General features: G+C 44.0%; 1 protein-coding gene across 12 annotated transcripts in view; it reads left to right on the top strand.

The window, feature by feature from the left end:
- Window positions 1–13,719, top strand: part of HIVEP2 (HIVEP zinc finger 2) — a 142,859-nt gene extending 129,140 nt beyond the window's left edge. For all 12 annotated transcript variants that reach the window (XM_074862712.1, XM_074862710.1, XM_074862713.1 and 9 more), the window contains 4 exons: window positions 866–1,041; window positions 3,651–3,752; window positions 4,311–5,221; window positions 12,041–13,719. In XM_074862712.1, coding sequence (XP_074718813.1) covers window positions 866–1,041; window positions 3,651–3,752; window positions 4,311–5,221; window positions 12,041–12,859 — 2,008 coding nt within the window. In that variant the 3' untranslated portion in view covers window positions 12,860–13,719. The remainder of the gene's footprint in view (window positions 1–865; window positions 1,042–3,650; window positions 3,753–4,310; window positions 5,222–12,040) is intronic.
- The last annotated feature ends 1,356 nt before the right edge of the window (window positions 13,720–15,075 follow it).

Below are 15,075 nucleotides of genomic sequence, written 5' to 3'. Positions count from 1 at the left end.
TAAAATTCTCCCTCTAGGGAATGCCCAGGGCTCTTCAAACCTCAGAACAGGCTGAGCAGATCCCCTGGGCCCTTTTAGATTTCAGTATTAACAATTTATCATGAGAGTAAAGGCAATGAACAGCTTTACATAGATTTGCATATCTTATTTATTACCTAACTACACACTAGTGATCAGCAAAAATAGCATGGAATGCTTACGCCTGTGCTAAGAAAAATTCCTTTAACAGCTTTCTGCTAAGTATGCAGGCTGAAAGTTTCCCATTTTATTTCTAAAGCAGCATGTACCTGAGTGAACTCAACTTGGTGTCCCTTAGGGAGGGATTCATCTTTGGGAACTTCAGACATCTGTAGCGTAAATGCATACGTCCTTGCTAGTCATCTGCATTCCCTTTATGCTTAATGGGGAGACATGGGCATTTCCAGGATGTGATTTATCTGATCCCAAGGGATAAATACACTAAAATAGTTAAATGAGCCGCAAAACGATGCTGTTTTCAGTGGTGGTAGATGCCTGCGTTGTACAAGACTACAGTTAGCTGAAATAAATCCAGCCTGCAGACTGGTATTTGGAGTTGTGCTGTGTCTATAGGAACAGTAGCTAATCTGTTTCCTTACAGGGTGTTTATACTAGTCTCATACTGCAGCCCTTTGGTCTTATACTGTTAAAACACTTTGGGACCAGTGCATTCCCTGAAAGGCAAATACTCTGTGAGTTCCAGACTGAAAATTCAGTATTTCCCATCGACTTCTGTGGATTTGTGATGAGATATATACAGGATTGGGATCAGATGCATAGAGTTGGTGTTTGTGCATGTATGTGACCTAGAGTCTATATGATTTAAATGCCTGCTCTCTTCCGACAGGTATAAATCAAATGAGGATTATGTCTACGTCAGAGGTCGTGGCCGAGGAAAGTACATTTGTGAAGAATGTGGAATTCGCTGCAAAAAGCCAAGCATGCTCAAAAAACATATCCGCACTCATACTGATGTCCGGCCTTATGTATGCAAATTGTGCAATTTTGCCTTCAAAACTAAAGGTACTTGACCCTTTTTGCTGAACTCTTGCCACTTCCCAAACAATCCTGAGCTATTTTGTCATCTGGGATCCAAGCACCCTTTGCAATCAAGGAGAGAATTTTCTTCAGAATAAAATCATTGTGTTTATCTATACAGGACTTCACAGGAGAGGTTTCTTCTGTTTTGTTTAATTGATCCAGGGATTCTGTGAGACTCCAAGACTCCTTGGATAGCTTCATTAAGAGCTATAGGCTCTTGGCTGGTCCATCTGTCTGCAGAGAAAATGCAGTAGCATAAGAACCACCCTTACGAATAATACTTTCTGCCAAAATTGTTACATGGTGCAAATTTTAATTGCAGCAACACTTAAATGCTACCAGGAGAGTACACTTGTTATGACATAATGTAGAAGCAGAGCATCAGCTGCTGAGGAAAACATGCCTTCACTGGCTGTACAGTGGGTCAGTTTCAAGTTTATAAATAATGTATGTCTCCCAGATGGGCCACTCCATCCACTATGGCATTAATTATGAATAGAGATCTGATAGCTTGTGTTCACATGTATTTGTCAGCACAGAAAAAAGCTTCCATTTGTCACCCTGAGGCCACAGATAATGATATTCTTTGGAATTCGGATTGCTGTTGCAACTATCTCCTTAAAAGAAAAAAAATCCTTTGGTAGCATTTCTTTGTAGCACAGCCCAAATAAGCCTTACATTCTCATTTTCTTAGCTTCTCTTTGGCAGACAAGGGAAACGGATTCTGGTCCCAGTGCGGTGAACTTACGTGAAGGGGGAGAGAGGAAGCTGAAGGAAATTTCTCCCAAGATCCCAGTGCAGCTTCATGGCTGTTTTGAGGATTGAGAATTGTAATAGTTTCCATGACTCCAGCACTTCTTCCTCTGCCAAAGATGGGAATAGCTGATGGATGGTAGTAGACCCATCAACCTAATTTAAGATGAGAACTTTCATGGGGGTGTAGAGACAAAGACAAGGAGCTGCTCATTTGTAGTCCCAATAGACCATCTGGTGAGCTGTTCTCGGATCGCTGTTTACATTTGACATTGCTGGAGGAATGGGTCTTGAGGAGGGACTTGAAGGAGGATTGTGGTTTTGCAGCTGTGTTCAGAGAGGACATTCCAGGCAGAAGAGACGGCATGGAAAGAAATGTGAAATTGCTTGCTGAGGCTGGCATTTCTGGCAGAGAAAAAGAAACAGGGAGGAGGTAGTATGCTATTGCACAAGAAGGGCATGAGTAGGAAGAGGCTAAGTTAGCCTTCGAAGTACAAGAAGAGTTTAACTGGTATATTACTGCTTATGAGCAGTTGTCAGCCTCATAACTGTTGTTGCTATTTTGCTGAGAACAGTAAGGGACAGACCTTCAGAGGTACTTAGGTTTTCAGTGTACACCCTGAGCATTTGACCATCCAGAGGCATCACTGGCCAAGTTAGACTTTTCATGCAATACACAGGCACAATAAGAAACTGGTATTGAGAAGGGAATTATTTTAACTAGCTGGGACTGAAAGACAAGAAGAGAAGAGCCTGGCTTGTGAGCTTCTTAGCACACCTCCACTATGCAACAGAGTGGCTCAGTGTTCCTGCCCCCAGGTTGCATGTGTCACACACGCCATATGGAGATGCTGGTTGGGGTCCCAAAAGCAGCATAGGTACATTCACTTGAGCTAAGAAGCACCATGTCTTGGTATTGGGTTGGGTTTGCTTGTGCCATTCTTTCCCCTTTGGGTGTTGCAAATGTGACTGAAGTAGCTAATGGATTAGAGCAGTATTCTCATTTCTACAGCTTGCGCTTTGTGCTCAAGATTCTTTGCCATGAAAGGTCTCTTGGGGCCAGTCTCAACCCAGTTTTCTTATCTGTGAAAAAACAGACCAAGACAGGCACTCCAGAAAGTCAATAGTCTAGTGTTAGATTGCTCCCTCAGGGAAATGGGAGGTCTGATTTCAAATCCCTGCTGTGTCTGGTTCAGATCTGTACTCCAAAGCAGGGAGCTGAACCTGGATTTCCCACATCCCAGGTGAATGCTGTAAGTACAGCTTCGCTCTGTTCAGAGATTGCAACTAGACAGTAAACTTGCATAGAGAAGTCTCCCATAAATGTCTTTTATGTGGAGTAATTTTGGTTCAAAATGCTTCAAACTCAGAACATTTGGAACCTACATGTGAAGTAAATGGGAGAGCCCTTGGCTGGAAAGTACTACTGTGAAACTAGGAGTGTGATCCCTGAACGACTGGTGTGCATTGGACTTACTTCAATGTCCAGGCAGTCTGTACATATCATGAACTCTGAACTCAGGGACAGATAACATCCAAAAGTGATTTTTTTAGCTTGCCAGGGTACCTAAAGGTCATGTGGAAAATTGGAGAGATGCCTATATACCTCTCAGGACCTAAGTTTAGATTTATTTGAAATTTTTTTTTTTAAGATATAAAAACCCACTGTCATTAAAACAGGCTCTGAGAGCAGTGGGCTGGATGAGCCAGCCCTGTCGTGGGTTTCTTTAAACTAAAAACCCCCATCTGAAGGAAAACAGAGTTAAAATACACCAAAACCTGACTTGGAGAGTGATCTTTGCTGTTGTCCGTTAATTAGATTAATCTCTGATCCATAGGAAATCTGACAAAACATATGAAGTCTAAAGCACACATGAAAAAATGCCTGGAGCTTGGAGTATCAATGACATCCGTAGATGATGCTGAAACTGAAGAAGCAGGTATGTCAGAATGATTTAATTTAGTTGGAATGGCCTCTGGAGTATGCAAATGACTCATTGCACTTCAGCACAGTGGCTGGCATGGGAAAACATATTAAAAGTACTTGGGGCATTTTTTAATTAAGAGGCATCTTTTTAATAAACAGGAAGTATAAAAAATAAATCCAATCCATTTGTGAGTTACATTTTTTATTAAGATACATGAGGAGGAGCTAGAAATAAAAGTATGACCTGTTGTCATCTGTCTCGTACAAAGTTCCCAGTATTTTCAATTTAGATGTGACAGATGGCAACATTTAAGCAAAGTTGTAAGTTGGGGTAGGGTGAATTTGCTTTTTATACTTCATTTCAAGTATAGAGTTCTAAGGTATTATCAAGTATAGAGTTCTAAGGTATTATTATGAAAAATTATGATTTGAGACTATGGCTTTATGCAGCCATCCCAGATGAAGAGCGTCCAGCGATGGCAGTGGGTCTGCTGGGTGGGAAATGAATGTGGTGGAAGGTGTAAGAGGTGGGGTGTGCGTTCACCATCGTGACTTGCTCTGGCTGTTTCAGAAAACATGGAGGACATGCAGCAGGAGGCAGAGAAGAGTAGCAACCTGGCAGGCCTGTCAGCAGAGCACCAGTTTTCCGACGCAGAGGAGTCAGATGGCGAGGATGGCGACGACAATGATGATGACGATGAAGATGAGGATGATTTTGATGATACTCAGGGAGACTCGACACCAAAAACCAGATCAAGAAGCACCAGCCCGCAGCCCCCTCGGTTCTCCTCCCTGTCAGTGAATTCGGCTGGGGCATCGCAGGGGGCTTCCCCCGAGGGCTCCCTTTCTGTGGGACACTCCTCCCTCATCAGTTACTTGGTCACCTTACCTAGCATTCAGGTTACTCAGCTTATAACACCGAGCGACTCCTGTGAAGACTCACAGATGACAGAATATCAGAGGTTTTTCCAGAGTAAGAGTACTGATTCAGAGCCCGATAAAGACAGGTTGGACATACCTAGCTGCATGGATGAGGATTACATGCTTTCGTTAGACCCCAGTTCGTCTCCGAGGGACCTCTCACCTTCCAGTCGACAGTCGTCACCCGGCTATGATTCTTCACCCTATAGAGATAACTCACCAAAGAGGTATTTAATGCCAAAAGGGGATTTGTCACCCAGAAGGCATCTGTCACCCCGAAGAGATATTTCACCCATGAGGCACCTTTCCCCACGGAAGGAGGCTGTGCTGAGGAGAGAGTTATCACCAAGACGGGACGTGTCACCAAGACGTCACCTATCACCAAGGAGACCGATGTCACCAGGGAAAGATGCGTCTGTTCGAAGAGATTTGTCTCCTAGGCGAGAGAGGAGATATATGGCCTCCGTTAGAGCAGCGTCTCCCCGGAGGGGCTTATACCATAATCCAGCATTGTCCATGGGTCAATATTTACAGTCTGAGCCTGTTCCAGTGGGGCATTCAGTAAGTATGAAAGAATATTTTTCACTCTTATTGTCAAAACCAGTGCTTTTACCTAATTTGTGCATAGTGTTTTAAAAAACTTTGTAGAAGAAGAAGGCATAAGCTTTAAGCCTTGGTGGGAAGTCCTGGAACCAGTGCAAGAAAGTTGGAATAGATGAGGACTAAGCTGTGATGTTGATTCAGTTAGATGCAGTAGGGTCAATCTAAGGGCCAAATCTTCAATTAGTACAAGCCTGAGTAGCTCCATTAACTTCAATGAAATTAGGCTGGCTTACATTAACTGACCATGTCTTTATTATATTTATTTTATATATCTATCTATATATATAACATTATATGATATTATTTTAAAACGGGCCAGGAAGCTTACATGGCGTGTGGGGCTCATTTCTGCACTGTAAAACCTTTTACCTCCCAGACTGTCAGATGGGACCGAGCCCAGATTAGAGTTTAAGGCCCTGATACCGCAGTAAGGTGCCCATCACTGAAGTATTGTTTAATGGAATAAAAACTCTAAAATAAATGGAGCCTCTCAGAATAGCAGGGTGCCCATCAAAATCAGGATCTGTGGCTGGAGTTTAAATGATATTATCATGTCACAGGAGCAGGCAGCTGTCTGCCCCGCGGAAAGCGCCATCACAACTGGCTGTTTCGGCAGGGACGCAACTGTCTGGGTGGAAATGGAAACATGCAAAACTTGCACAGCTGCAGTCTGTGCTGTTCCCTTTCAGTAAACCAAGTCTCAGAAACTGCCAACTTGGCACTTTTGACTAGCCCTAGCATTCACAAAACACTCTATCCACAAATAGATTTGGTCTTCAGAGTTAAGGAACAGCCTCGCTATGTATGCATTTATTTATTTATTTAGTATGCTTCCTTCACCACGTTTCACGTTGCTGCTGCCCTCTCACTGCCTGCCTCATCAGCCCCTATGTGCGGGTTCAACCCTGGCAAGCTGTGACAGGCTCACACTGCCTCAGGGCTCCTGCCTCCCTATCCTCCTCCCAGCAGGGCTCTCCTCCCCACTTCCCCATTGCCAGTCTTCTCACCTCTTTGTGGTGCTTCTCTATAGAGGAGAAGAACCCTTAGCTCACAAAATCAGTATTTTCAGAGCTCTGGGGGAATTTCTCTGTGGAGCCAGGCCGATATGTTGCCTGCACCTGGGAGTGGAGTGAGAGATGCGTCTGGACAAAGGTGGCTGGAGCAGGGATGGACCAAACAGAGCCAAGATGCCACCACCCTGACAGACCCAAAAGTGGCTTCCCAACTTTTCAGGGGGATAAGGGAAAGCTGCAACGTGAGCGGCCATGTGTGTAGGAGAGAGCAATGCAGGTACTTCTCCCATATCTTAGACATGGCTCCACGGCCTGGTAGGTTGTTGGGGAGAGCAGTGGAGAGGGGTGGCTGACTAAGCAGTCCTTGAGGAACGACATGCTGAAACCCTGCTGCACTCTCGTAGGAGCGATCACTGAGTAGCTGAGGGAGGATACAAATCCTGCCAGCCGTTCTGCCGACATAAAGGAAGCACAAGAAGAGGATAAAGAGGCACCAGTTTAACAGTCATGATGTCTTAGTGTCAGATGGAAAGGATTATATGAGACACTACAGCTGACATTGTGCAGGGAGCCCCAGTTCCTAATGTCTCTCATGAGACACTTCCACTGGCATCCTGCAGTAGAGATTTTGGATGTGTGATGATGCTGGCAAAAGGGTATGTAACAGTCACCCTTGGCCGTCTGACAGTTCTTGCTGTAATGTTTGCCTTGTGTGTTATGCACACCTTCCAGCAAGGCGTTTAGCACATTGTAAGCACTTTTAGCACCCTTAGCTCCTCCTTTTGGAAAGTCCACCATGCCAGATGGGCTTTTAACGCTTACCTTATTTTTGAGGTAGGATTAGGCATGTGACAGTGAAAAATCCAATGTAAAAGATCATTTGTCCTACAGAAAGCATTGGTACCTCAGTGGTATGTTGAGTGTTTTGAGAGAGAAGGCCAGACCTCAGTACAGTCACTGGAACCTGAATACAGGCACCACTGGAAGTGGAGCCCAGCCAAATTTAAATGAGGAAATGACAAGTGAGGATGATTGCCCATCTCAACAAATGACTGAAAGGAAGGAAAAATGGATTCCTCACCTCTTGATGCCTTTCTGGAATACATTCTTTAGCCACACAGTAGTTGAGTTTAGGTGAAACACAAGTTATTAAACTCAGTGTGTGGGAAGACAAATGACACCTGAGCTTGCTATAAATGAAAGCTGTCAGAGAACAAAAAGGAATAAAGGCTTCACTTTCAGAGAAGTGAAATCCAGGAAATCAAAACAGGATTAGCAACTGCATCAGTGATGCACATGCCAGTTTACAATCCTGCTTCCTCTTTTGAGAGCTGCATTGTGTTCCCAGCCCTTGCAGGAGTAAGAGTGGATTTGTGCTTCTGGTGCCTGCAGTTCCCAGAAGAGGCCAGTTTTCTTTCTTCTCCACTGAAATGGATGTATTTGCTCTAGTCTCTTTGGCCAGTGCTGGTCTAGTTCCCCTTCATGTTGTTTCCCCTTGAATGTTCATGCACTTTGGTGGTCTTGCGCAAAGAGCTTGTAAAGTGCTCTGGCTTTGAAAGCATCACATAGAAAGCAATTGAAATTATTTCTATAGGAAGTGGAAAAGAGTTTGGGGAAAGTAACTATTTTTGTAGATCATACAAAAATACTGAAAAATATGCTTTTTTTTTCTTTGGCAGTTAATAACAGGATACACTCTTGCAACAGGATACTCTCTCCAAAGTAGCCTAAGGCTCTGGTTGATGTTGGTGCACATTTGGCTTTGGCAAGTTAAATTGTCATCTTTGAATTCAAAGGCAGATCCCCGTTGCTCTCTACATATATTCAGGATCTTCTGTCAATGCCAGAGGTTTCTCTTCTTTCTGAGGAGGCTGGTGCCATTATCAAAGGGCTCTGATTCTTCTCCTCAGTCATTTTACGTCAGTCCTGAGAGAAAGAGGAGAGATGGGAAGGCTGCTTTTGTTCACCCTGAGTGCACCTCTGTTAACATTTTAGTTTGGATCAGGCATACCTCTCTCTTCTCACATTTATTGTGCTTTGACTCACGTTGCAGTGCAGTCTTGGAATAAGTGACCTGGATTGTTTTCAGGTGAAATTAAACTGAAAAATATGCTCCAGGAGTGCAGCAGGTGCACTTAAACTGTGAGTGGGCATTCAAGTGAGTGAGAAGAGACCACACAGGGTTAGTCCAAAGCAAACTTCACCTCCAGCCCCACAATACTGATATTGTGAACATGGGATCCAGCACCAACTGTTTCACTCTGTTCCTGCTTGTCCCCACTCCTAGTGCACCCCGCCACTTCCTACTGCGGACCAGAGCTTTTGCTGCTTCTACCAGTCCCAGGGCTAGACACCATGAGGCTGTGAAGGTATCTTGCTGTGGGTGGCACAAACTTGGCCCTAGCAACTGTTTTAGCTTCTAGGAGGCAGTGGATTTTGCTTATCTTGCTGTTTTGTGGCACCTCTCATTTATTTTGAAGTCTGAAGCCTCTCAATACATCCCGAAGGACTGAAGGGAGTTAGGTACCTCTTGAAAATTGATAGGACTTAAGGTTCTTTGATCATCCCAGACATATGGATATTAAATCCCTTCCCAGTCACTCAGTACTTTATCATCTTGAGGGAAATGGATTCCTGTACAGAGAGCCAGCATAAAAAGTTTATTTAGAAATAAAAATTTCTAAAGTCCAGGTAGACTAAATAAGTCCACTGGTGTGTGTGGGCTGCTATGGTGCATTCTCAGTAGGACTGCAAGTCGAGCTGATCCTGAAACTGAAGTCCGCACAGATTTATAGTCACTTTATTAAGCATCATGTCTTTTAGAAAGCACATTGGTAATATGCTCTGTTACTGAATTTCACAGTAGAGTTCAACATTTTCTGTTTTTTAACTTTAAAAAGCTTCAAGTACGTTATGATATGGTAATCAAAGAGATTGTTTTTCACCCACCATCTTTTTGCAAGCTGTGGTCTGAGGGTGCCAGGAGGATGTCTGTGAAGGGTGCTTGGCTTTGAAATGCAATCTTCCTCTTATTCCCCCACAGCCTGTTTTGGGTGATATACCAGATACAGGGTAAACCCCGTCTCATCCCTGAGGCATTCTGGGGGACCTGTGAAGCTGGATATGGCTTTGCTCAGAGGTGTGGTGTGGTAGTCTAGCTTTATGACCAGGTCAGAGAGTTTAGTGAAAAGCTCCTACAGAATACTGTTGCTTGGGAAATTTATATGTCACCTGGAGTTAGAGGGAAATATGCTAAACTGCAACAAATGAGAATTAACAGGAAACGAACTGGATTCCCATTACCTGACAAAGAGAGGAGCTCATCTCCCTGCACTGGCAGCAACCCATTCTGACAGCACTGCAGAAAGATACCATGACTTTCTGCACTGTGCTCAGTGATGGGATCTAATACTCACCCTGTCAACAGAATAAAGTAATTGGGTTTTCAAGATGTTTGTTAAAAGAAGACAGCTCCTCTAATATTCAGTCTTTCCCCATCATTCATATATGTGTGTCTGCTTGTAGGTATGAAAATGCTAGATATGGGTAAAGGAAATAAAAGCAGGGTAAGAGGTATGAACATTTATTAATGCCTGTAACCATTTATGTTGGCCTTTTTCAAACTTATCTGCCAGAGCTAGAGAAGGATAATCCAATATATGCTCAGCCAGGCTTGGAAGGCATCCAGTGGACATGCACACACTATCAATGTCTATGTAAAAATTAGGCATATGAGACATATATTGGATCATACTGCTGATCTTGAAACGTATAGCAGTTTCTATCATGTTAGCCACCTCTGTCCACCATAGACAGGCTGTTGCTCTATTCCCTTTTGAAACTGTCAGGGTATAATATGAAGGCAGTGTCTTTCTCAGTTAGAGATTTGTGTGTGACTACGTTTGTTCTTTGATGAGTTTTACTCCTTTTATTGGTTGCTTTTACTCTGTTCCCCTTAGCCCAAGTTCACATCAGATGCAATAGTGATAAGTATCAGGGCTTAGGAAACAGCCAGGAGGACAGTGTGACTGAGAAACAAGTTGACAGACCAAAGATGGAAAAAAAAAGGGGCAAGCAGCTGTGCAGAGGTGAGGTTAGCGATAGGAAGGACTGACAGGGTAGGTGAACTATGTCTTGTGGCTTGGCAACTGCAGTTTATTCTGTAAATTTTTCCCTATTCAGCAGTATAACGTGCTGTCACTGTGCTTTCTTATGACAGTTTCTCTTTTATGAGACTCAAGTGTCTCACTTTCTGAATAGGAAAATTCCCAACATAGATTAGTCTCTGAATAATAACATCTCCTAAGTTTGAGTCTGATGATTACAGGTCACCCTTCCTGTCTCGACGTTGATTTCTATCAAACAGGACAAAGCATCTGAGCACAGTGAGATTGAGCCCCTGGGTAGCACAGAAATGGAATCTTTAATTGCCCCCTAAACCAGTTCCCTGGGATGGGATCAAGAGGTTGCTTAATGCCTTGAGAACTAGGAATTCCCAGCAGTGAAGTGCTGCCACTTTAGCGCATTGGCATTTAGCAGCGCAGTCCTCAGGCTGCCACACCAAGACTGTGGTAGCAGTACAGCTCTGGGGCAATTGATAGGTGTTTGGTCAATTTGCAGAGCAGAGATGAGCATTTTTGTTCATTTAATTTCCTGTGGGAGTCCCCAAGAGTTGTGTGGCCAAATCCCACACACAATTATGAAAATGTCATCCTGCACTTCTGTCATCGTTATTTCTCTGGTCAGCAGTAAATGGTACTTAATCATCAGATGGAAAACAAATTTTAAAAGTTAAGAATGAAAAAAAGAGAAACCCAAAAGCCCAGGGCATATTTAATACTGAGTGGAGATGGAGCTATTAATTCTTCCAAGCCAGGAACTAATGGGAAGGCACTGAAAATGTCAATATTGCAAGATTGGTTTTTATTAGCCGTTACAAAATCCCTCATTCTTCTCAATCCCATTATGAGTGGGTGAGTCTCCCTGCAACAGAATCATCACTTGCACTCACAGCCAGTGCCTGTGCTTTTGTTATTATTTGTTGTTTACACTACAGATAGACCAGAGTGGTGTTCCATTGTCTTAATGACTATAAAAATTTGGGTCTTCATCGTACAGAGGCACTTGAACTTCCATGGAAATACCCGTCCCCTTTCATCAAGGATTGGGTAAAGCTCATGGGGAGCAAGTGCCTTCTCTGGGGCTCCAGAGCAGGATCTTTCAGCAAGCAGAAAATACATACATGCAGTCAGATTTTTCCCATACTGCCAAGCAGTGGTGGCGAGCAGGGAGTGTTCGGATGTGTATTTCTCTGCAACAAAGTCTTGACACCCAGCGTGGGCTGCCAATACCAGCACAGTTTGCACAGTTTGCCAAAAGAGAGGGTAAGATGTATCTCCTGGCCAAATTTCTCCTGGGGAATGAAACTCTATCTACCCCAAATTCTCTCTGCAGTTTCAGTTGAATATAATACTCTTCACTTCCTGACCTAAATTGCTGCATTGTGTTGCTGAACACTCTTAAATAGCTGCTGCCTTTCACCTCAGAGGCATGAGCCCTGTAGGGCTGAGCTAAGCAAAACCTCCTCTGTTGTTTGGATAAGCAATTAGTGGAGTTTTCCAAATGCTTTGGGATCCATCTGGATGAAAGGTGCTGCATGAATGGGAGGTTGTGTTAGACAGGAAAGCAGATAGGTGGTTTGGCAGCCAGACAAGAATTTCACCAGTAGCAGCACTGACATTTCTTTTGTTTTTTCTGGTTACAGAGAAGGGGGTTGTCTCAGGGGCCTTACTTCAACATATATGGAGAAAAAGGAGGTATGGAGCACCATGGGTCTAGCCCGTTCCCCGAAGGTCCGAGCGACTACGTCTTCAGTCATCTCCCACTACACTCCCAGCAGCAGATCCGAGCACCCATCCCCATGATGCCTATCGGGGGTATCCAGATGGTCCATTCAGTACCGGTGGCCCTTTCAGGTTTACATTCTCCGTCCACTCTGGCCCTGCAGAGGGAGGGCTCTGAGGAGAAGCAAAGAGGAACTGCGGAAATCCTTACAAAAGAATCATATAGTATTTCTAAGCACCACGAGAAACGTACCTCTCCGCACAGCTTGCACCCCACCACTCCCTCCAGCGCGCCCTCCTCTCCGTTGCTGTTGCTGACGCAGAGCACGTCGGAGGACAGTGTTGTAGCTACCGAGAGGGAGCAGGAGGAGAACATACAGACTTGTACAAAAGCCATAGCCTCTCTGCGAATCGCCACAGAAGAAGCCGTTCTGCACGGGGCGGAGCAGCTGCAGAGGCCTTCTGAGCCTCACCAGAAACCCTTAGAAAGTGCACATTTTAGCATTAAACACTTTAGTGGATCTGAGCCAGGCCAGACCTGTGCTTCAGCCACCCATCCTGACTTGCACGGTGGTGAACAGGACAGTTTTGGTACATCACAGACTGTGTTAGCTCATCCCACCTTTTACAGCAAGAGCTTTGTGGACGTCCGGCAGTTGGGCTTTCACAGCAGGAACGACCCCCCATCAAGCACACAGGAAAGAAAAGATCCGTCATCTGAGAAGAGCAAGCCACATTGATCTGAGATGCATGGAGACTTTCACCCATACATTTACCCCACTTTTTTTTTTTTTTCTAGAGATAGAAGAAGTATCCAACTTTACAGCATGCCTGTTCTAAGTTACAGTAGTTTGCTATTATATATACTTTTGTTATATCAAAAGAATTAGATAAAATAACAAGTCATCATGAGCCTGACCAAAACTAAATTTGAAATTCTTATTGGGTCTGGTACTTTTAAATTGTACAGATGTTTGTGCCTTTTCTTTACTTTGCTTATATTCTTATAAGCATTTTTTTAGCAGTAATTTGTACATATTTTAGAATTTGTGTATCTGCTTTGTAATAAATGTAATTTCTTTCCTTTTTTGGACACTTGGATCTAAATGATGTAAAGCAAAACGGCATCAATATATGTGAGGTTGCACTAAAACATATTTTTATATGATTAAAACTGAACAGCTTTTATGTACAGCTCTGATTCTGTAATACTAATATTTATTTACTTTGTTTCATAAATTGTAAATTTTTTTCTTAATGTTGTGGATTGCTTTTCTATGTGAAGCATGGGATTTACTGTTGCGTAATTAGAACAAAATGTATATTGTAAAACAAGATATTTAAACTAGAGTATCTTATCTTATTCTGCACTTATGCATTAGTTAAAAAAAAAAGATAAAGGATGTATCAGTCAGTTCTTAACTCTTGTAATTTTTTTTTGTCTCTTGTTTGCTGGATTGACTATAACTTAAGTGCTGATTGTGATTTTAAACTGAATAGTACCGTAAAGCATTAAAGTAAAACAATGTGCTATTGTGAGTTTTTTCAAAGCTTTATAAAACAGTTATAAACATATTAAAAGTATTTGGTCTTATGTGAACATGTTGATCTATATACTCCTTTAAAAAGCTATGAGAAAACATTCCACCCCATGTAAATACGTGCAGGTGCATCCCCGGTGCTGTCTGTAACTCATCGGGACAGGCGAGGTTTGCTGTGCTGCCAGGCATGGAGCCAGGGCACTGCTGGCTGCCGGGGGACAGAGTCCGGCCATGGCACGACCCGTTCCCTGGCCTCCAGCGGCGGGGTGGCAAGGCCCCTACGGCCGCCCGGGGCTGGGCGAGGAGCTGGCCTGTGGGCTGGAGAAGCAGCGCCCTGCCAAGCCCCAGCAGTCCCCTGCTCATGAGGGCTGACCCTGGGGCGTAGGTGTCATGCAGAGGTGCCCCGGCGTGTGAGAGAGGGTTTTGGAGCAGGAAGAAAAGGTGTTTCCGTGCATTTGAACACCACGGCTGGTCATTCCCTGCTGTGGTGTCTGGGTCAGCTTCAGGGGAGGCTCCCATCCCATCCCGTCCCGTCCCGTCCCATCCCATCCCATCCCATCCCGTCCCGTCCCGTCCCGTCCTGTACCCCCATCCTGCGGGTGGAGGAGCGTGGCCCTGCCAGCGAGGCAGAGAGCACCGCCACCCCGGCCTCTTCAAGGAGTGGAATTCATGGGCAAGAAAGGCACAGTCTTCCAGAGCAGGGTTTCCATCTGGGTGAGGTTTGCTCCAGAAGAAAGTCAGGAGGAGTCCGGGCTTGTGTTTGAACACGTGTGGTGGGTTACTACTACCACCAGCAGCACGCACGCGTGTGCACACACACACTCAAACACACACATGCACACACACAGATGAAAGAAACCAACGACCTGGATTATATTTTGTGCTATTTAGTGGATTATAAATATGTGAAACCAAGTTTGTATATTGACTTACAATACATTTAAGGAGTGTTCTTTAAAAAGAAATAAATATACAGTTACATGCATGAGGTGTCTAGTTTTCATGTGTTCTTTGATTTTCCAAGTTTATTTGCATTCCAGTATATTGCCAGAACCTTGTATTCCCAAGCGCTGCTTTCCCACACAAGGAGTGCCCTTAAGAATGTGAGCAGCAGTGAAAAATGCGGATCATCTTTTGGCCTCCTCAGATATTATTAAACTAAACCAGTTTATTTCTCCAGTAATACCATGTGGGGGCAGAACCACAGCTGGTATGTTGTCACAATTCTAGATGATGGCATGTGACGAGCATAATACCGTAACAGACGGGGACTGCTTCTAACCATTAAAGGTTAGATTCTCATAGCCATTGCAGTGCTCCTACCTTTATTCCAGATCATTATGGTAAACTTGCCAAGATAAGTGCATGCCAGAAAACTGGCTCATCTCAGACTGGAGAGAGGAGAAGCAGTATAT

Source organism: Strix uralensis, chromosome 3 (assembly GCF_047716275.1).
Source record: "Strix uralensis isolate ZFMK-TIS-50842 chromosome 3, bStrUra1, whole genome shotgun sequence".
NCBI lineage: Eukaryota > Metazoa > Chordata > Aves > Strigiformes > Strigidae > Strix > Strix uralensis.
This window is presented reverse-complemented; position numbering and strand designations above follow the sequence as displayed.